Source organism: Camponotus vicinus, unplaced genomic scaffold (genome assembly GCF_025532165.1).
Source record: "Camponotus vicinus isolate PSW18456_S1 unplaced genomic scaffold, iyCamVici1.0 SCAF_13, whole genome shotgun sequence".
NCBI lineage: Eukaryota > Metazoa > Arthropoda > Insecta > Hymenoptera > Formicidae > Camponotus > Camponotus vicinus.
This window is the reverse complement of record NW_028141949.1, coordinates 683,207-706,286: the sequence shown is the minus strand read 5'-3', so window position 1 is coordinate 706,286 and position 23,080 is coordinate 683,207. Positions and strand designations below refer to the sequence as shown.

At 32.0% G+C, this 23,080-nt stretch overlaps 1 protein-coding gene across 2 annotated transcripts in view; it reads left to right on the top strand.

Annotated features, from left to right (window-relative positions):
* Window positions 1-23,080, top strand: part of Timeout (circadian regulator timeout) — a 98,756-nt gene that overhangs the window by 3,863 nt on the left and 71,813 nt on the right. For both annotated transcript variants that reach the window (XM_083087600.1, XM_083087599.1), the window contains exons 8-15: window positions 10-127; window positions 291-553; window positions 1,301-1,433; window positions 1,513-1,667; window positions 2,564-2,697; window positions 2,783-2,936; window positions 3,106-3,186; window positions 8,978-9,075. In XM_083087600.1, the coding sequence (XP_082943726.1) occupies window positions 10-127; window positions 291-553; window positions 1,301-1,433; window positions 1,513-1,667; window positions 2,564-2,697; window positions 2,783-2,936; window positions 3,106-3,186; window positions 8,978-9,075 (1,136 nt within the window). The remainder of the gene's footprint in view (window positions 1-9; window positions 128-290; window positions 554-1,300; window positions 1,434-1,512; window positions 1,668-2,563; window positions 2,698-2,782; window positions 2,937-3,105; window positions 3,187-8,977; window positions 9,076-23,080) is intronic.

Sequence of the window (23,080 nt, the reverse complement as noted above, 5' to 3'; positions counted from 1 at the left end):
ATTAATTAGACATTCACAATTTGGCGGTACTTACATTGTCCAGAATATGAAAGCAACTGGAGAAAATCAAATGATATGTCATAGACCGTATCAAAAAATCGAAACTCTGGAATTTGGTCATAATAAGGTAAATTTACAAAATCGATTAGTAATGCACGATTTTTTTTATCTTGTTATGATTTTCAAAAGCAACTAAAATCATTTCAAAATAGTCTTAATTTTATATGAATTATATGAAGTGAAATCAGTAAATAAATAATTAGAAAAAGCATACGTATCTTCTATAACAGAAAAGAGTGAAACGACGCAAAGACAAAATGAGGATACAGGACGCTAAAGTGGAACGTACATCTGTCCTCAGTGTACGACTTTTTTTAAAAGAATTTTGCGTGGAGTTTCTTAGTGCAGCATACAATCCCGTAATGAAATTCGCCAGATCTTGTATTATCAATGTTACTCATGGCGAAGCATCCGAAACGACTTCTTATTTATGGGCTTTGCGTTTTTTTATGGAATTCAATCGCCATTACAAGTTTGAAGTGAAATACGTGAGGTAAATCTTGACACTTTTTAACTTTCCTATAACAAAATTTACATTGTTGTCGAGTGCATATTCTACTAAAAGACAGAAAACGAGAGTTTCCGAACTCGTTTTACGCATCGTCGCTTTCTTTTGGATCTTGTCTAAAAGAGGTCTAAAGAATTTCTCTAACGTCTGCGTATACGAGATAAATTTAAATCTAATTTTATAGCATGAAATAATATTTACAATAATTTTTAATGAAAATTATTAAATTGTCAATGTAAAGTTTTACAGAATATTGTTCGCTCAATGTCGATGGCATATAAACATTTAATTGTTTTTTTTTTGTACTAAAATATATAAATTCTGTGATAGTGAAAGTGATCCTATATATTTCGTTTAAATAATATATATACTACATTCGAATTCATTATTTTTATGATTTAAATTTTATTTACGATTCATTATTTGTAGAGCACCTAGCATCAATGTGTACAAAATATATATATATATATATATATATATATATATATATATATATATATGTTTGTGTATTTCGATTAAATTTTAGTGATAGACTGTGAAATATATATTGATTTTTTTATAATCATAAGCATATAGAAAAGATTGTTTCAATTATATATATATTTGTTTTATTAATTTTATAAGTTTAAACTCTATTTTATATTATTAATAAAAATAATTATCAGTCGCAGTTTATTATTTTATTTTATTATTTATTGATCCATTAATTTATTAATTTATTATTTTTATTAGCGAAACGATATCTACAGAAGTATTTTATTTAGTACAAAGACAAATGGAACACTACTATGAGATGATGATAACTGATAAGAAAAAGATACCGCTTTGGTCTCGCAGATTGCATTTAGCATTGAAAGCATATCAGGTAGGAATTTGTACGCAGATAATCAACGTTGCATACTGCATATTTAGAAAAGTTGGTGAAAATATATATCACATTTTAGGAGCTTCTTAATACTCTTATGGCAATGGATAAGAGCATAGATCGCGGTGTCAAAGAATCCAGCAAAATAATTAAAAACAACATCTTTTATGTCCCGGAATATCGGGAAACGATACTCTCTCAGTTTTTGTGTTTCGATGAGACTAAAATGTCACGGTAAGTGAATAAGCATATAAAAAATGAACAAAATCTCATGCAGAAAATTTTGCAAGAAAGAATAATTTAAAAAATTATCTTCAAAGCAGAAAAAAACAAGACAAATTATATCTCATTATAACTTTTATAATCGGTAACTATTCCTATTTAATTCGATAGAATAAACCGCGAATCTGTCGTGAATTTTCAGCAAACCGTAATAAAAATAATGCAGGTATCGCGAAAAGTTACGCGATGCGTCGCCGAACAATCGCGTCTATACCGGGCGAATCCGCGTCGCGTCTTGTGGAGAGAGAAAGAACTCTTTACCAAAAGTTTTATCTACCACAGACAGATTGATTCACTTTCGGATCAATCGGTTCGACCAGCTAGGAAGCCACTCGGGCTGCCTCCGACGCCATTTCGACTATTTCTCTTCTTCGGCTGGGTCTCTTCGCTAGCTTCTCGTACACACCCGCCCCGTTTCTTCCTCCCTTCTGCGCGATTCCTTGGCGGAATAAACAACTTTTATCGACCTTCCGGCCGGCGAAATGGGAAAAGGCGGTGGGCGTTCAACTTGCTACGAGTTTGACGGGTTTTGCGCGGATTTCCACGACGGAAATGTAAGGGCGGCGCGACGTACCGCAATGCCACGTTGCTGCTACTTTGACGTTATACGGCAACGCTGACGAAAACAGGACGACGTCAAACTTTGGTTTTCATAGTAGTAACGTTACCGGAACTAAATTGACAAATTAATGCGCGGGTAACGAGATTAAATTAATTTCTTGTCACAAGGAAAGAGAAGACGGTTTAAGTTTATCGTTATTCTTATAATACACATATATTTATATACATATAATTATACACATATGTGGAATTATTTATATAAATATATACATTATATTTTTTTTTAGGCAATACTTAGTGGATCTTGTCACGACTGTTCATATATTTTTGAAAATGCTCGAACATTTTTGTCAGAAAGGTCAACGACACCTCGTGGTTCAACAAACAAAGCCAAAGCGAAAGAAAGCTAAAAGGCAAAAAAGTAAGATTTATTTATATAGTGATCGTTGAAAAATGTTTAGAAAAATATAAGTTAAATTTGATAAGTGAAAAAATTGTTTAAGCAGAACCTGCTCATCAGAGGACTGTAACTCCGGCTCCTACTTTGGAAGAACGTTGGGACATTATTAGTTCTGAATTATCTGCTGTAATGCAAAATGGTGTCATACCAGAAGTGGTACCATTTGATGCAACCTTAGATACGCCTATTGACGATCAGAAGTACGTAGGTTTATATGATAGATATAACTGAAATAATTTATGTTACTCTCAATTATTACATTATTATTGATGTTTTTAAAGTCCAATTGAAACTATGCGTCTATATTTTATGTTTTTCTTATTTATTTTTATTTATTCTTATTTATTCTTATATATTTTTCTTATTTAGATCAGATGCTATGAAGAAAATACAGAAATTAATGCGACAGAGGAACTTGGAACAGGCGCTTGGTCTCTTACGTACAGCAAGGTAACATATTTATTTGTTTTAAAAAACCGGATTGCTGGAAAGTAATTCGTTTCATGAAACTTTTCATGCCGAAGTGAAAAGATGACAATGTCGCTTATTTATTTTGTTTGTATTGTTATTTATTTTGAAAGTCAATTTTACATCTAAACTGTCAATATGCAATACAACGCAATTCTAACAAGCAATTTTAATTTTCTTACTGCTTTATTGGAATAAAATATACGAGAAATTATTTGGTCGCTTGTGTAAAAAAAATTACATGTAATTTTCAGTCTATAACATTAAATTTAATACATTGCACTAAATATATTTTTATGAAAATTTTATTAGTTCTGTCGCGATAAAAAATTCGCTTTTATATAGGGTGCTTTTGTATAGTAATTTTAATTTTTTATATGATTAATATGAAGAGACCTTTATTTTGTTACTTTTTTTCACATATTTTGTTGCGATTTTTATAACGGAATATAATAAATTTTCCAACGATACAAAAGATAATCTCAAGGTAATATTAATTATGGAAGTTTTGAGAACTTTATTTTAAAAAATGTTTATTACGTTAGAGGATTGGACAGTCAGTAAGAACTGGAATTTATTCATAAACTCGAATTTTTACTTGGAACTAAAGAAGATACAATATACACAAAATATATATAATCTTACGAGATAATAATACAATTTTTAATCATATAACAATTATAATTTGACATTCTCTTACGTATATTGTATGATATAAAATAAGTTTCGCAATTGGATTACTTCTGCTTAAAAGAAATGAATGGTGACTTTAAAAACTTTGACAAAGAAATTCTTAAAAAAAATCTTAATGAAAAACTTTGTATAATTATCTCGCAACTCTTATAAGGGATTATATTTTATTACAATTCTGTTAATATAATACATATTAATTACACTTATCGATCTGTTGGAATTTTTTTCGGTTTTGTGCACCGACCAGTCATACGGCCAATTAACTGGCGAAAAGCCAGGCGTTTGCACTGCGGCGGATATTTACATTACATTAAATCTGAAAGGGATCTGCCGCGCTCTCTTGTAACGCGCGTCGGTATACACCGGTTCACCGAGGTGAACGGGTACCCAACCAACTCTTTGAAGTGTTCCACCTCTAAATGTGCCTATGAGTCATGTCCCTCCGTCAACTTGTTTCTGCGTTCCACCTCGTCAAACCTTCTCGCTCTAAGGCTTAATCGCCGCTTCCGCGAGATTCGATACACCCTCGTTGATAAACTCGTCGACGTGTAAATAGATTTCTCTTTACGTCTCTTCATCTCAAAGCTTTTTCGCAAAGCTCTACGCTGAACGCAGATTCGCGCAACCATCGCGAACATTTCGAGCTCTATTTTTTTTAATAAAAAATATTTGCAAATATTTGCAAATACCATTGAAGAATAACGTTCACAATGTGAAACGAGAGCTTGCCAAACTTACTGACATTTCAAAATAATGTAGTTGCACTATAAAATATAATTTCAACTGAAAATATATGATACGTAATGTTATAAATCTTTAATTTTATTAGTTCTGTCAGATTAGAGTGCCATATAACCGTGGGAGTAGAAGCAGTTTTTATCGTCGCTGCCTTCTTCTATCATAAAGCTATGAAATTATAGTCCTTCCCGTGATTTTTCTTTACGCGGTATCGTCGTTGCAAACTACTTTGGGAGATTGTACGTAATATTCTATCGTCCATTTTATGGTGAGGAGTAATGTTTACTATGGCCGGTACACAATGGGAGTCTGCAGGATCATGCCGACCTTGTGCACACAAGGGGATAAAAGTAGCAGACTGTTGACTACGTCGTATATAGACTATGTCTGGGCCTAGACAATATTATTAATAAGACACTTATGGCAATACGTAGGTACGTAAGGCAAACAGTCTAATATCTCCTATCCTTTTCGCGTACACGTCTTGGTTTCGCGATTACGAATAGTGCTTCTGGTAATCGTGTTTCGTTTGCCTAGCAAATATTCCGTCGTCTGGCTACTGATTTTCCACTTGCACCGTTTACGTTCCTCTTACAGTGATTTTAATCTTTAAGGATCGCATAATTAAAAAAAAATACAGAGAATGATTTTGACGAGACGAATTGTATCGATTTAGCATTTCTTTCTTTTTGTTCCTTATGTGAATAAGTACTGCAGTAATTATTTTATCGATCATCAAAAGAAATCGTTAGCTTTCTTCTGCTTTTCTATTTACTTTGAAACATTGATTCGCGATTAATATGCAGAAACAGATTCTTAAATTTATTCGCAGGAATATTGAAAATATATAGATTGTTTCTAAGATGACATTACATTTTTTGAGGACCTTTTCCGCGACAATTTAATATTAAAAATCACGAAGAGTGAAGCTGATTTATTACTTTGCCAAGCATAAAAATGAACGTGTCGAAATTATCCATTTCGTGTCTGGCAAAGCTGTATCGGCTTGTATGTCGGAACGTTGAGTCGAGAGACGACGACGACGGCGACGACGACGGCGACGACGACGACGACGACGACGGGCACAGCGCGTCTGAGAGATTCCATTGTCACGGAACTTCAAATCGGGGGATAATGGGAATTGTATGCTGCTGAATTTCTATTCAGGCAGCCAGCAGCCGCGCCATACGAGCCACTTCTTCCGCTCGGAGGACAGCACCCTTCCTCTTCTTTTGCGTTTTCGCCCTCGCGTTTGCTTATTGGATTCATTTCTAGCGAGGAAAATTTCGGAAAGCTTTCGAAGGTGGATTAGACTTCCTTGACCCGCAATTCTGAAACGTCGTATATGGCATTAGTCGAAACTAACTATAAAATGATAAAATCACATTTCTTATTGTTAGATAGAATCTCGAATTAAAAGTAATTGAATGAACATTTTTTTAATCGAGCTTTGATTCATAAGTCGATAAATTATCGAGAAATTATTCATTCAATTTTAAATAAACGTTACTTGAATAAAATTTTTATTCCAGTCCGATTTTAATTAAGTTTCATTTAATTTGATATATTTGAAAGTATTATGATAAGTCAAATGACTTTGATCAACATTCTCTCAATCTAACGATTTTTGTCTTACATTAAAAGAAGAAATTCGTTTCTAACGGAGAAAAAAATTCGTTTTATATACGGCAGTTGCGATTCATTCGATGTGTGGATTACGTCTCTGCTCGTGTATAAACGAGAAGGGATCATGTCCGGACTTGAATCCGATCGGAATCGTATATTGTAAAACGTACGAATGTGTGTCGTGTCTATACGCATAAAACGAAACACATTGTTCATATACATGTGTCTGCGTTAGAATCGTCCATACGTTTCGCTTTTATATGGTAGAATTGCAACTAAGTGCGATTTCGTGTCAAGTGACCAAATCCAATTCTCGGATTTTAATGCGATTCTGGCGCTATTAGGATGACAGAAAATAGAAATGATTTTCATTACCAATCGTGCAGCGACAATAGAATAAAATAGAAAAGATTTTCATTGCCATTGTTTTTTTTTACGATTGAAAGATTATAATTATATCATAGAAGTATAGATAGAAAAATTTTTCATGTAATATAATTTTTATGTATTTTATGTATTTTCTTTCGCAATTCTTTGGCTTTTGTATGTTCAAAATGATATATTTTCAATTATAAAATTTACATTTTTCTATTTTACGATAGTTTTTTGTAATTGCAAATTTAGAGAGAAGTAAAAGTTATTTTTATAAAAGATAACATTTTATATAACAATCAGAGATAATCAGAAATTTTTTTTCTAATTTAATTATGTGTAAATTGAAATATATAATTTTTAAAAATGGAATAAATTGAGAGTATGTTGAAAAAATCGATTTATCACGATTTATAAAAACATATATTTATTAATATATAGGTATTTTATATTTTAACAATATATACATATTTAAAATACATATTTAAAATACATATTTAAAATACATATTTAAAATACATATTTAACAATATATACATATTTAAAAATAAATAAAATTGTTTGTTTAGTTTCTTTACAGAATTTGAAATTTTCAAATAATAATTCCTATAATTATTAAATACATATATATGTACATATATATATATATATATATATATATATATATATATACAATATAATATTTATTTCAAAAATGAATTTGAAATTAGATAACAAAAAAATTTTTAAATAAATTAAAATTTTTTCTTTTCCTGGAAATGTATATAATTAGAAAACAAACAGTTTTTTTTTAGTTAAAATCTAAAGAAGATAAAATGATATTTGAAAGCTATTTCTCCATGTAATACAAGGTTAAAAGTGTTTCATCATTAGTTACATTCTTTTTTGAAATGTTTCTACAGACGTGACTTCACCCTTGTCCTCTAGTCACGTTCGCGCATGAGCAGCTGTTTCCTTTTTTCTAAGTTCCTCTAAAGCATACAAGCTATGTTGGACTTGTTAAACCAAGTTTTCCTATTTATCTTAGATGCAACTTTTTTGTAACAAAAATATTAAAGAATCAAAAATTTATGAGCGATAAAAAATAATTACTTAGAAAAAATTAAATAAAGAATCATTAAAAATTTTAACAAATTGTAATTACCATAAAATTAATTTTTTTTATATTGAAATATGTAATTCATACGATTCAATTTTTCAAGTATTTTAACTTAATAAGAACTTGATAAAATTTTTTTTCTTAAACTATTATGTTAAATTTTTGCTTTAAATGTATGAAGTGAATTTAAATAGATTGAAGCTGCTTTCATCTTTGAAAATTTTACTGCCCTTACACTTGCTCTTTCCTTTGTGCGATATTGGCGATAGTACTTTTCGCATTGTGATCCTAAGATACTTTGTAAAGAGGATGCATGTGTGTCGGCATCAATGATAGACTAGCGTAGGTCAACTAAGGGTGGACGAAGAATGAAGGTGGGCTGTGAGTACTTGACGCAAGTAGCTCGGTGTTGATGTAGATCGTGGTGAGATTTTCATGCTCAAAGGAACCTTCTACGAGACTCGTTGAGTTTGTCACTCGGATTTCTCATCGTGCCGTCTTTGGCGATACTTAAACGAATCTTTTCTAATCGTGTGACTCGAAATAATAAACTTGTTTTATTTAATTACATCGATCTTATTTTCTTACAGCTCACGAATCAATTATTATTCGCATATGATATTATATATGATTTATATTAGATGATATATATGATTTATATTATGATATTTATATGATTTATATTAGAAATTTATTAAATGATTTTTTTCAAATGCATTTTGGAAAGAATAATGTTATAAATTGCAACTCTTAAAAATTTTCACAAGAAGGGAAAGAATTTTGCCTAATTTTATCAGCGTTATTAGAATTTGCAATTTTATTTTCTAAACATTATTTTGTTTTAGTCGTGACAGTAGTTCTTTCTAAAATGCGATATAGTTGATGTTAAGAAATAGTTAATATTTGCTTCATAAAATGCACATCAAATAGAAGTTATAAATAATATAATATTCAATATACGATATCATATAATTCGAAACTTTATGAAACATGAAAGTTTTGAAATTTTACTGTGAATTATGTTAACGCGACGGTATGTTATATTGCTGTATATTATAGTGTAATGTATATTATGTATATTACAGTACATTAAAAGCTGTTTCCTCTTAAGATCGTTTAACATCATGCTGTTAAGCCGTTGTTTCGAATTTTTCGTTTTAACATTAATCCTATTATACATTAGAGAAGCATTAGCATTGTTGTCATTATACATTAAAAATAAATATTTGAATCAAATTGTTATAGAGTAATCTGGCCCGAGAATGACTGCTTTGGAAGAACGGATATACCTCCCGAGGAAGAATTTCTAGCTCTTCGAGAAATTTTCTTCGCGGATCTGGGCGGTGAGTAATCTTTTCAAAATTTCTTTTTTTATTTCATATTTATGGTTTAAAAACGTTTGGCGCTTCTCTCTCAGTGACGTTTTTATAATACAATTATTTTAATAAAATCCGTGATAGTAAGCGGATCAGAAGGAAAACGAAACATCATATATTGACAATCTCCGATAACTCGTCTGAAATAAAGTTAAAACTTGGTACTTTCAAAGCATAGGTCATTAACATTTTTTGCTCTCTTAAGAATTGCCAGTGCAACTTCTATCACGAGAAACTTATATCCTCTTTGCATACGTAACTCTGTGAGAAAAGAGTAGTTCCTGTTTTGCGTCCGCCTAATTATAAAGAGCAAAGTCTGTTATTAGGTTAAAGCACGAAAGTAATGAGCTGTTTTCCTTCCTTTATGGAGAAGAGTTCGTTACGTCTGCTAATTTATTGAATTATGAAGTTTACTCAAAAACATTTGGAAGAAAAGTGAGCACGCCGAATATACGCGAGATGTAATAATATCATGTATTTTATGTTAAGAAAGTATCAAAGGGGGAAAAGAAAGATATATAAATACATGAATTCATTCAAGGTGCTCTTCCCTTGCAGGGACGATTTGTAATAACTGGCGCGTATATCATGACGCAAATTTAATTAAACGCGCCGTTGGTATTCATTTCACGCGTCTAATTTATGTGTGAATAACTACGCTATTCAGTGCCGAGATTTCGCGACGATCCGGGCCCGCCACGTATTTATCTCTGTTTATTACCAACACAATAATAGCTGCTGTAGACGTTTTAAATCCTTTAATTTTGTTGTTATGCTACTACAAATAAAAGCGGTTTATTTTAATGAAAAAAATTATTGTGTTGTGTTTGTGTGCATGTGTGTGTGTGTGTGTCTTTTTTAAATTAAATTAACTTAATAAATTAACTTAAATTTCTTCTTTATCATTATATGTAAAATTTGAACCATTTTATTCTATAAAAGCCATTTTTGTGTATTATTGAACTTTATTGAACATACAGGTTGAGATAAAGCACAACACACACAGATTAGATTCTTTTTCATAATGAAAACTTTTTGGCAAAAAAACAATTTAAGTTTATTATATTTTATTTTATTCTTTTGTTTTATTATACATGTATTTTTTAACAAAATTTACGAGACGTCTCTTTTTCTCTCTATTTATTATGAATATATTATATAGTAATGTCTCATTACACGGTTGTCGATCGCGCGTTCAACTTCTTTTCGTCGCATTCCACAATATATGGATTAAAATTCACATTACATACACTGAATTTTACAGTTTATAACATGATGATTATAGCTGTCATGTACATCTCGTTATACATCTATATATATGTATATATAGATGTGACAGCAGACTGTCACTCATGTTGTAGGCGTCATGTATTATTTACCCAGAGAATATTTATATAAAACATTTCTCTCACACTCAGTTCTAAAATATATATCTGTTTTATATTTCACGATGTAAATAGTCTGAGATCCATTATCTCCACTATCATAATTTTACCCGTAATCCTTATGTCATATGAAACTTTTATTTTTTTCCTAGACAAAAGATTCTCAAAAATTCTTTTTTTATTCACTTTTAAATCCACTTTAGTTGATTGACTTGTGAAATTTGTAAATTATTCATATAAATATTTGACGTTAACAAAAATTTGGTATCTATGTGTATGATAATTATTTTCGAAACTAAACGCGCTAAAAAAATCAATTTTAATCAATTTTATCAAGAAACTCATAAAGATGTAGATTGCTAAGATCTTCGAAATGCTCTATATTTAATTATTTTTATAAAAAAGTATCTTTATTATATATATAGTACATAATGATAATGTCATTCATTGTTTCATCTATCATTATAAGCATGATAACACAAATGGTTTCAAGATGCTAATGAAAGGAATCATTTATATAGATGCATTTAAATATTTTAGTGTCTATATGGCGCAATATGTGTATGGATTTTATCGGAGGGAAACGGAATCAGTCGATCCGAAGTGCACATTGGCTTCATCGATTGGAGTTTGTTTTTTCGTTTCAGTTGCTTCCGCACACACTTTACGCGTCTGGATGGCTGTACTTGCTCGATCGTATCCTGATAGTTTTGCATAAACTATATATAATAGAGTATCTGTTTCGCGTTGATAAAGCACATTGCGGAAATTGGTGAGTGTGCTTCGCGAGACAAGCTTTTCCTAGCTAATACTACGTTTACATCTCGAGAAATATGAAAACTATCAAAATATGTTTAATATACACTGAGAAAAAAAAGTTGTTAACTTAACTAAACCATTTAACTAAATTATTATTTTTTTAATTGAATTATTTAACTATTTAAATTAAATAATACATATTAAATCTAACATGACATCTATTTAACATTTAAATATTTCAATTAAAAAAATAATAATTTAGTTAAACGGTTTGGTCAAGTTAACAACTTTTTTTTCTCAGTGTACTTACATACACAATATACGCACAAATATTTATATATCATTATTACAACTTTTTGATTTCACAATTGAAATCGAATGTAAAAAAATCTCTATGAACAATCTCTTTCTATGAAAATGTAATTTCTTACTTTTAAATCCTGCTCAATATTAGATTGAAATAACGATGGCAATCTTGCTTGTAATATCACGTTTTGAGTCAACAACTTGGACAATTAAATATTCTTCGAATAAACTGCTTCTCTTAAACTTGTTAACGATTTCTGTAGAAAATAACTTCGACGACTTCGTGGATAGGAGGTCAGACCGTCAGACAGGTCAGATCGCGAGAACAAACGATTATTTGTCATCCGTGACAAGGATACTTCATCAACAGCATTTATAAATAATCGCGATCGATATCGAGGAGGTTGCCTAGCATACCGAAAGGTTTTACTTATTCATGTCTGTCTGCGAGTAGAATGGTACTGTACTGCCATGTATAAAGTATACGTTTCATCGACTTACTCGGACTGAAGTATGAGAATAGGATGTAGAGGAAGATGTGCGCTTGGGCGCGATTTTTCTCTTCTCTTCGCTCGATTCCAACTTGTTAGACCGAATGGGTGATGGATGCTCGCGTAGAGTCAGCCCATGTGTTCTTTTCTCCTCTAAGTCGAAGGTTTGATGAATGAAGGTCGAATTGAAAAGTCTTGGAACGGTGAAGCGCAGTGACGAAATTTGCATGCCAAGATCGTACGAGCGATTCTTCCTTTACGTCTATTCCATTTGTATATGTTTAACTAATGCATTTTACATCAAACTTTTCTTTTCCTTATATTTATTCATATCTATGATTCTTCTATTATTTCAATAAAAATAAAATTAATTTTTACTATAAAAACTATATATTAAATTTTAACATAAAGACTCCTACATTTACATTTCTATGACTATTAAGAGAAGAAAAGAGAGAGAAAAAGAAAGAGCGAGAGGAGCGGATATTTTATTACAAGAATGTAGCGCTGATACGTTCATATGATTTCTTAAATTTTGCAAATATGAAGTTTTTTCACCGTTCCTCATCATTGAATTTGTGCTACTATAATAATTTTGCTTATTTACGTAATACGGAAGAAAGTCATCTCTAATATTTCCTGGAAATGTACCGTGTATCTAAAATACGTAGATTGGCGGCGCCGGATTTTGACTATATGTCGAGGAAGTAGAGAAGTAGCTTCGAGAGGTATGAAAGAACTTTTATCGGGGTGAAAACTTCGTCTTCCTTGCGAGCGGCGTGAAACCATAGGAACGAACGGGAATTATTTAGTACAAGACGCAGGGTAAACAACAGATCTACTACCAACATTTGTTCCGAGTTTTATTCCTTTTTTTGCGCTTCTCCTGAAACGACCTCCGACTATCTCTCCTCTTAACAGAAATGTTATCGGAAAATGTGCATTATTTGCAATCAGCTTGCACTTTGCGCTGCTTATGGATTGGAATTGAAGTTAATGCGTAATAACGGATTGACATTTAAGGTGCAAATCCTATAAACTTATATATCTGAATCCTTTACAGAGGCACTAAATTCAATTGAGTACATATTTTTTTTCGCATTATATTTTCGCATTGTGGCATTATTCTTTTTATTTCACCGGGCAACGTAGGTGAACAATAATCAGATTGAATCGACGTTCCGGGGGATTTGAAGCAAAGCGAGAGCTGATATTTACATCCTACGTTTACTCGAGCGATCGCTACCATATGTTTGCATTCTCGTAACGTCCTTCCTCTTTCCAGGACATCGGTCCGTGAGATAGTTCGGCCAAAATCGGTACGCCACGTTCGCATTTCTCCGATCAAATTGCGATGCATCGTATTACCTCTTGCGATTTCGGAGTAAGCCATTGTCTTCTATCGTTGGATTTGCTGATTTTATACCAGATTTTATTTTCTTCTTTTATTTTTATATATTTCGTAAAATGTCGGTATTTTTAAAAGTACATCAATTTTCTTTAAAATCTGTAATTTCTCTCTTGGAAGAAAAGTCATTTGTGAAAAAAGTTTCTTTTATTGTCCAGTGTTATATAATTTTATTTTATTATCCAGTAGTATATTTATCGAAACATTTTTAAAATTTGCCTTTTTGAAAATGATCTTCATGTTATAACAATGTTATGATTATATCATTATGTTAATTATTAATTAAATATTAAATCATTAATTACAATGGTTACTAATTTACTCACATCTGTTTGCTATTTTATGAATAGTGTGGCATTTTCCAGAAAATAAATATTTTATACGAATTTAAGAATTCCTCAAACGACTTTCTTGTGAAGAGATATAAACGCTTGTACTCGAGTAACACCCAAGTATTGAGTGGAGCGTTCAGAGGGTGCTTCAACTCGACATTTAACGGCGTTCCAGTATCGAGGAGACAACCGCGGCGCGTTAATGTTTCTTTTTTGTCGTGTTCTCTTTGTCCTGCCAACGATATGATAGCCTCTTCCCTAACGACGCATAACCATTAATATGCAAAAGCGGTACTCAACGAGTTCATTCATTTCATCATGTTTTCCCCTATCGCTCGTTCTCCCTTTCCCTTTCTTCATTGGCGGTAGATATTTTATCTTTGCCATTCTTGTTCGGGTATACCTTGGGAGATATTCATGTGAAATATATCCGCTGGCTTTTCTTTCTTCCGGTTCTCTAGAGCCATCGTGGAAAGAATCAGTAGTTAAAAAAAAAAGAAAGATAACCAAAAGAGGGAAGATAAACGTCAACTCTGAGCTCTATCTGAAGCTGTTATAGCTATACAAATGATATGCATGGGGTACACTGAGGCCATTTTAGTCTTACGTAAGCTCTTACAGTGTCTCTCCCTCGGTAGCAGTTAATGAAGTTACGATCGAAGGTTAAATTCCATGAAATTGCCTCGGTTATGCTCCTCGCCATGAATGCAAATCAATATTAAAAATTTGGCGTATAAGTAATCGTTGTGTAATAAGTAATAAAGGTTGACATTTTTGTAAAATGCGTTTTGTCGCTGCGCGGTTAGGAAATTTTATTATGATAATTGAAATTATAATACTTGAATATTTGAATATTTAGCATACACTAACATTGGAATTTAAATTTTTTTCAAACAAATATAACAGCACACAACAAACTGGTCTCGTAAACACGTCAGAGATTTAATAAATATTGTGCGTATAAAATTAAGAAAAAACACAGTATTAATTGAATTATTTGAAAAGTTTAATTCTAATTATATACAAGTCTTCAAATTATTCTGTAATATACAAATGTATTCACAAAAATTATATGATATAATATTCATAAATATATTTCAGATACGACAATCTTTAATTGATATACAATATACGATGACGAATCGCGTTGTTAATCATTAATATTATTAGGAAAAATCACTTTCGCGTAAATTACTGATTGATGTTTCATTTCTGTGCACTTACATTAGTTGTTCTCGTCCTACGAACCCTTTGTACGCGAACGCGAACACGTCGCACGGCAAATCCCGCCCGGCAGCGTACGACTCGATTAAATAATAATGCATTTACGAGTTGCGTAGAAATTGAATAACAGTCGTGCTTGAATAATACAGATATGTAAATGGGCCGGGAATGGTGGTCGGGCTGGGGTCGAGATCTCGACGGGGGAGGATGGGCGCGGACGCAGGGACGACGGGATCATTTATATTGTAACTCCGGTGCGCTCCGAATCTCTCTCCGCGCCGCGCCAGGTGCGCGTCTCACTTTCTCTCTATATACTGTCTCTTCTTTCGTATTCCATTCATCGGCTTTCACCTGCACCTATTCTTACGAGCGTCCAAGTTCCTCCTCAGCTTTACTTTACCTTTTTTGTACTGTTTGCCTTTCATGTTCGCCTACGCGACGGGGGTTCCCGTTTTATGCGCTCGTTAAGTATTTTCCATGATTCTGTGTTTTATTGTTTGTACGAATCCTTTTATCCGGCTTTTCTGCCTGCCGTGTAGCGCCAGAGACATTCTCTCGCGCTCCGTTACATTCTCTACGTGTAGTATCTTTTATCACCGAGACTTCAGATTTCTTCGCCGTTCGATTTCCTTCGTCGCTCGCTTCTTTTCTCCGTTTGAGCATATCTTAGCACCTGTAAAACATAAATTGGATACTCGAGATCCCATGAAATCTTTGTACGCGAATAGTTGTAACAAAGACATATTTTTAAATAAAAAGATTCTCTATTAACATTTATTCGAATAATGTGATTGTTGGATATCTTCAACCCTTATTACGAACTCCGTAAATTGCACGTATCCGACAATTGTACATACGTCGTTTGGGCCCCCTCGCAATTGGCATTCCGGGCTGAATATATTCCTTCGAGCTAATGCGAACGTAATGTTCCGCGAAACACAGAGTAATCGCGGTCGCCCTACGACGTATGGGACACCGGTGTTCCATCGTGTGCGCTTTTAACTTGCGCGCCCGAAGCGGCCGTTCTAGGCACCCGGACGTTCCAGCGGAATATCTAAATCGGATTTGCGTACCCTACTAGAAATAACTGAAATTTCTGCAGGGTACGGAGCCACGGGAGACGAGCAAGTTCTCGGAAGCTTTAATAACTGCTTAACGGATTTCGCGGTGGGTTATTCGATTGCCATTGAAATTCGAGAGATCATGCCGCGATGGTGTTTTATCGTCAGTCTTCCCTACCTTGCATGTGTTTCGCTCATTAAACATGGAAATGCAAGTTTATCACATATTATGAAAAATATTATGAAAAATTGAACAATTAAGAATTTTCTGCTTTCAACTCTTTGACATTCCTTTAGAATGTAAATTATTTACGAAAAATATTCACCGAGAGAGATGCACTATTTTAATTAACATATATGTTTACGTACTTCTGTTGCAAGAAATTAATTTTTTGATTAATATTTTTTTAAATACTAGTATGATTTTATGTTATTATCTATGAAGTTTGTTTTTATTTTAATAACAGTATATATATATATATATATATATATATATATATATATATATATTAATATCGAAAAAAAGAATATTTAGTTTATATTGAAAAAAATAGAAATGATAAAATATAAAAATAAAAATAAAATATAAAAATATAAAAATTTGCTTGTGTAAACTTTCTATTGTATATTTTTTTCTAAAAAAATTTTCTGCGAGCATTTAGTTCGCTCGTGACTGTGGGGTAGAACTATCACTGCTACCAAAGCCATCCCTCTTGCCATTTTGCAGCACCCCGACAGATAATACTTCTCCCCTTACGGGACCTCGCCAGAAAATTGAATTCGGATTGGCGAATGCGCGTCGGATTTATTTATTTCATGATGAGCCGTATGCACGAGGCTGAAAGGATGAGAAAGGGGGGACGAATAGATGGACGATTCTCTCTTTTCTCGAAAATCAATGAACGCAATAATCAATTATCGTTTCTTTTTTTGCGATTTGCAACCGAAATATTTTATCGTGACACGAGAGTGATTGATTATGTACATGCAAATTGGCGCAAAGCTTAATCTTTCGAATTGGCAAATCATAAATTATGCTTGGAATTTTGGTGGCAATTTTTTGTTATTGGTATTATTCATTGATGCATTATCGAGATTATTTTACAACGCAGAAAAGTTCTTATTAAAAAATAAAGTACGAAAATGAATTTATTCAAAAAGCATTAGTTTTTAGTAAATTTTTAAATTAACATATTCAAGTCAAATCTTTCTTTTTTTTCAATATATGATAGTTATTTTTTTAAATGATTATTTTTTATGTGCAAATATCACTGTAAATCAATACCAGCTGATATATATTATTAGGAAATTATTACTCACAATTTTTTTAAATTAAAGTTTAATTAAATAATGTCTAAAGTTATTGTTTAAAACAATTATTAAATTTAGCTTTTTATTTGGAAATTAAAGTTTTCTTTTTAATTTTAAATGGAAAAATGTTTATGAAAATTCATATATTATTACTTTTTTTTTGCAATTTTTTTATATTTTAGAAGATTAAAAAATTGTGTGATTAGATGTTACAGTATTACACTTAGATTGTATTAATTAGAATCATTCGTTGGACATATTACACCTTTAACTGAACTTATTACAGAATACCGCGCGGTGTTATTTAAACTACGTTATTAGCTGGCGTGCCTTAAAAGGAAGTACATCTTAATGACTTCTCGACAGAATTATGTCTCTTCGCGAAACAACGTGAGATAAATTTAAATGCATATCTCTGTCCAACGCAATACTATTTCGTTGAAAGGATACTAAGATGAGAGGACAAAGTTAAAATTCTGATACGAGAATGAAACAGTGCTTTTTTTATCACGATCCACCGTCTTGTAATAAAAGCAAAGGATAAATGACGATGTAGGTCACCATCCTGGATGATCTATATTGAAACGGAATTACATTGCAGAGAGATAATGCACTCCTTTTGAGCGTAGATGCGACTAACATTATTTTCTAAAGACATTTGCGCAGTTAATGATATCCTGGGGAAATGTCATTTGAGTCAATGTGAGAAATTGGTTCTTCTTAGTGAATCTCAAATAACCGCACGTAATATTTTCAATTCGAATATTTTTATGAAATACTGATAACGCATAAAAGATACTGAATTAAATTGATCAAATACTCTGATGTTAAAAAATAATGTCAAACTAAAAATAGAGTCATATTTAAATGCAATACTTATTTAAATTTGATTTGTTAATTGTATTAATTGATGTTTAAATTAATAAAAGATTAGGAACTTTTTATAAAAATATATTGATTAATTTAAATATTAATATGTATCTTCTAGATATATATTAATGTTATAACTATACTTTTATTTTCTTTGTGCATATATTAGAAATATATAAGACATTATGATACTATTTTGTTACTTTTTCATATATAAATGCAATTTCTAAGGAAACTCACGTTACATTGGTAAGCTTTATCATTAACTATCGGATAACGCGATCATATATTTTCATAAGCAAGGCGGTATTATTGCCTTATCTGCGAAGAATTCCCGTTCTTCGAAAAGTACGATGCATCGCATGTAAGTAACCGCGAATGTTAATTTATGAGCTGAATAACGACTTTCCGATCTTGGATACTTGCCATCGTGTGGGACTTTAGCGCGGGAGCAGTTTTACTGCATGGAATAAATTTCCGGAAAGTACGCGACCTGATCCATAAAGTAAGAAATCTCCGATAGGCGCATCCTTGGTACAGTAATTTCACTTTCTTTACGTGTGTACCTCCTTCTCCCTCATTTCTCACGGGAATCATTTCATTAGCTGGAAATTGTAGTTAAGTCGATGCGACTTACTTTTATCTGAGTGCAACGATAATTACAATCGTACAATATAGTTAATTATATACAGAAATATATTAGAAAAATTACATAAAATAATATAAAAATTGATCTTTTTTTTATAAAGATTAAATTTTTGTCTCAAATATCTCCAGAAGTACATAATTTTACGTTGATTATTTTTTTAAACGCTTCTCACAGACTCTCTGCTTTGTAAATCATTAAAATATTGGCGATTTTCGCAAACGGCATTAAAAAGAAGGAAAATGACGCTTTTGTGAACCGTGAAGAGATGTCAGCGAAAGTCACCAGGGCAACTCGTTAAGCCGACGAACGGTGATTCGTCCGATTTGGCAGAAAATCAATGACGAGCTGTCAATAAGCAGACGTCTGCTTTCCGCTTCTATCCCCCATAATCTTCGTGCGGCGGGTCGAATAAAGCGTGGCTCCCTTTTTTTATAGAATATAGATGGAAAGAGAGAATCTGATAAAATCTGGCACAGACGCACAGTTGTCTCTCCTAAAATTTCATCCAGGTTGTATTCGCGACGGAATCGCGAAATATCCTGATATTGCGTTTGGTGCATCGAAAATATTATTATTTGCATAGCAAGCGTATCGGTGTATCATCTGAAGATTCTTTTTTACGAATTTTGTTTTCATATTTGAAATTCCAAGAATAAGTATATTTTTTTCCATTAAACGTTTATGACTAACAAATATTTGAAAATGTTCACTTTGCTGAGACAGAGAGTTTTAAGAGAGAGCTCTGCATCTGACAAGTTATTAAATGCTGATATTTCTTATATATATAAATATACCAGATAAATCTTTTTGCATTTAAAGTAACGTTTCTCGTTACACTTTGACAGATTATTTATTTAAATAAAGGTTTAATACGTAAACGATTATAAAAAAATATTAAATCTACTTTTTCATTACATGTATATATATTTTTTCGCTTTTATGAGAAAATTACTCTGAATATTGAAGCCAAGCACTTCTTTCGACGTTACTTATCCTTGGGATCCTTGATTATGTCCAGAAGCTGAAAGAAGTTGTACAATGAACGGTAGGTTCACTGCGAAATTGTATGTAAATTAAAAAGAAAAGAGGAATCCTCAGAGGGATGTAAAAAATGTTATTATGGTTTTTGGGGGACGGACGGATTGGCGCCGAGATCTTAAGATTGAACGAGTAACTTAGAAAGTCCCATTAGAAGTCAAGGCTGGCGAAATGTGTGTGTGGTAACGCAATAACGAAAAGGGGTGAAAAAGAAACTCATTTGGTCTAGATTTGGTTAGATAATCCCTCTTTTCCGGCAGAGAATGGTTTTCGCGGTAGAAACGGCAAAGAGTGATAATTTTACGCTTGTAATTGTAGTTTTAAGTAGAAGATCCTCTTGATCCATTCGAATCTTTATCTGAATTGGATTAAAAAATGAAATTTTTATCTTAGATAATACTTTATAACAGCGATTAAATATCATGCCAATTACGATTTAGAATTTTCAAATAGTTTATCAAATTACTTATTGAATATTCGCATTTTGAAGGATTTTAATCGTATACTTGGAGTTTTAAGAGCAAAGCTCAAAAAGTTTAATTGATGACGTAACTTCGAAAAAACTTGTCGGGAAAACTTCCGCTATCGACTTTCTCGATTTATCCGCTCAAAAGACACGATAATTAATATGATAATACCTGAAGCGCGATCGAAAAAATTGATTTTTTTATTACCGTTTCAATTATCCTTTGTAACTGTTTTCGCCGCGCTATCCGGAATCAGCGAGATCAGATATTCGGCGCCGGCTAAGAGCAACATCCTGTAAATAAACATACACACGCACGCACACACACACGCGCACACATATACATATACACGATATCGTCAGTTTCCAGGACGAAATTTCTCCTTCGTGATGCGTTTGTAGACTGCACCTATATAATCCCGCAATCTTCACCTGTCGCACCGTGCCGCTTTGGCACAGCTCGAACCAATTATCTGTGTTGCCTTTGATGTCGCCCACCTTTCGCGGATGTTTGCGCCAAACAGCGGCGGGGTCTCCTTGACAAAGGATCTTTCTGGAAATTCTACGAGTATATGCCATTCATCCACCATTTTCTTCAATAGCTGTTTGTCCGCGTATCAGCTTCGTACTCTAAAGGTTTTCTATAATCGAATACAGAATCAAAGAGACGCTTTCAAATTGAAATTTGTCGCTCTCCAGCGTGCAAAGTATTAATTGGACAGCCACATCGCACCTCTTACTCGCAATGGTTGGATTTTTGCAATGATTTAAACAACAACCAAAGCTACGCTACAATTGATGAGACTTCGAGAGTGGCATAAAATGTTTATGTAATCTTTTATTATGAGTAAGTGCTTGAGGGCAAAAAATATATATCACGACATGAAAAAAAAACTGCAAAACTATTGCAGAGCTTTACTTTAATCTGATCCACAATTCGGGAAATCGTAAAGACCCGTCCACCATGAAGATGGCTTAAAACAGAGACGTGAGGGAGTTACGAAGTCTCAGATGAAGCTTTGCGATTTTCCGTTTTCAACCATTACGGAAAATTCTTCTTGACAAGATTCTAGCTCATATTTCTTCATTGCCATGGCTATTCCTCGTGGCTTAGAAACTATAAACTTTTATGGCACATGTGAGCGTACACAAAGTCAATCCGGATAATTGTGGTACGGGATAAATGAGGGATATCTTTTAATGACGAAACTAAAAGAAGATGGAAGAGAGAAAGAATGAAAAGAGTATTATTCGTAATTTATTTGTTAAAATAAAAGTAAAATATTATTTTCATCCTTTTGTCATATACTAATATAAATTACTGTTTCAAGTGAATGAATTAATAAAAAAAGGGAGTGGCATTTTATACATAATAGATCGATTTAGTGTTTGAATTAATACTTAATATATAATTTTTATAAATAATATAATATTTTATTGTTATAATTTTTTATGAAGAAAAATACTGCAAATGCTATTTCCTTGTAGAACTTTACCATTTTATTATATTTTCATTAAAATTAGTTTCAAACTTATCGCATAGGTGGTGAGTTGCGAAAAAACTTTCGTTATTATGAAATTTCTATGTCTCTTATTTCTCTACTTTGGGAAATACAGTTGCATCTCCTCGAGTTTACCTAATGTATCGTGGAAGTTATATTTATAACACATACACGAATATTTTGTATACTTTTTTCGTGCCCTGTTTTCGCAGTGTCTGCGTCGAATTTATACTCGTCCCCTGCAGACTCGTTTTTGTCGCAAGGGATGCGCGAGCGAATAATATCTCCACGCCAATACCGATTCTAATAACAAATAACATTTTCCATTTCTTTTTAAGAAACGAATGCAAACTTTTTCACATTAATAGAATAATTGGATAAGATTTAATATTTTTCTTTCATTTTCGTAATATGCATTGAGTCTTACATCAAAATAAAGTGAATCGTTTTTATTCGTTTTATTGTTAAATTATACGACATATTAAAAAATTTTCGCAAACTTTAATTGTTTTACAATATCTTAATAATAATGATAAAAATGTGTGTGACACATTTTTTCAAATATACAAATGATTTTTATATTCTACAACAGTAAACTACAAATGTTTTGTGTTAAATGTATGTTTTTGCTGATATAAACATATATTTCATGAATTTTTTGTTTTATGAATTTAATAGAGCAATATATTATTTAAGAGAGAATTTTTTCAGCTTTAAAAAATTAGTTGTTTACTAAATTCATATAATAATATTAAAGTCAAAAAACATTAGATCAAAAATATCTGAGGAACAATAACTTATTTATGAAATTAATGCAATATTTCTTTAATTGATTCACGTAATTATATAATTAGTTAAAAAATCAATTGTATCTGCGAATATTCTATGTATTATCTTCAATTTCGAACTTTCTTTCTTCTTTATGCACATTCTAATCTGAAATATAGAGTTATAAATGCAGTAAAACCATTCATATAATCCTAGGTACTTAAATCGAGAAAGTACTTTAGATGTACGAGAATAGCCATTTCGAGCATTTCACTATTAAGGCAATAATCGCAAGTTCTATAAGCCCGAAAAACGGAAATTTGTGTGTGATAGCTATCATATTTATTTATGTTCTTATCTTTTTTTACAAAATGAAATATTATGTATGTATACTTTTATATA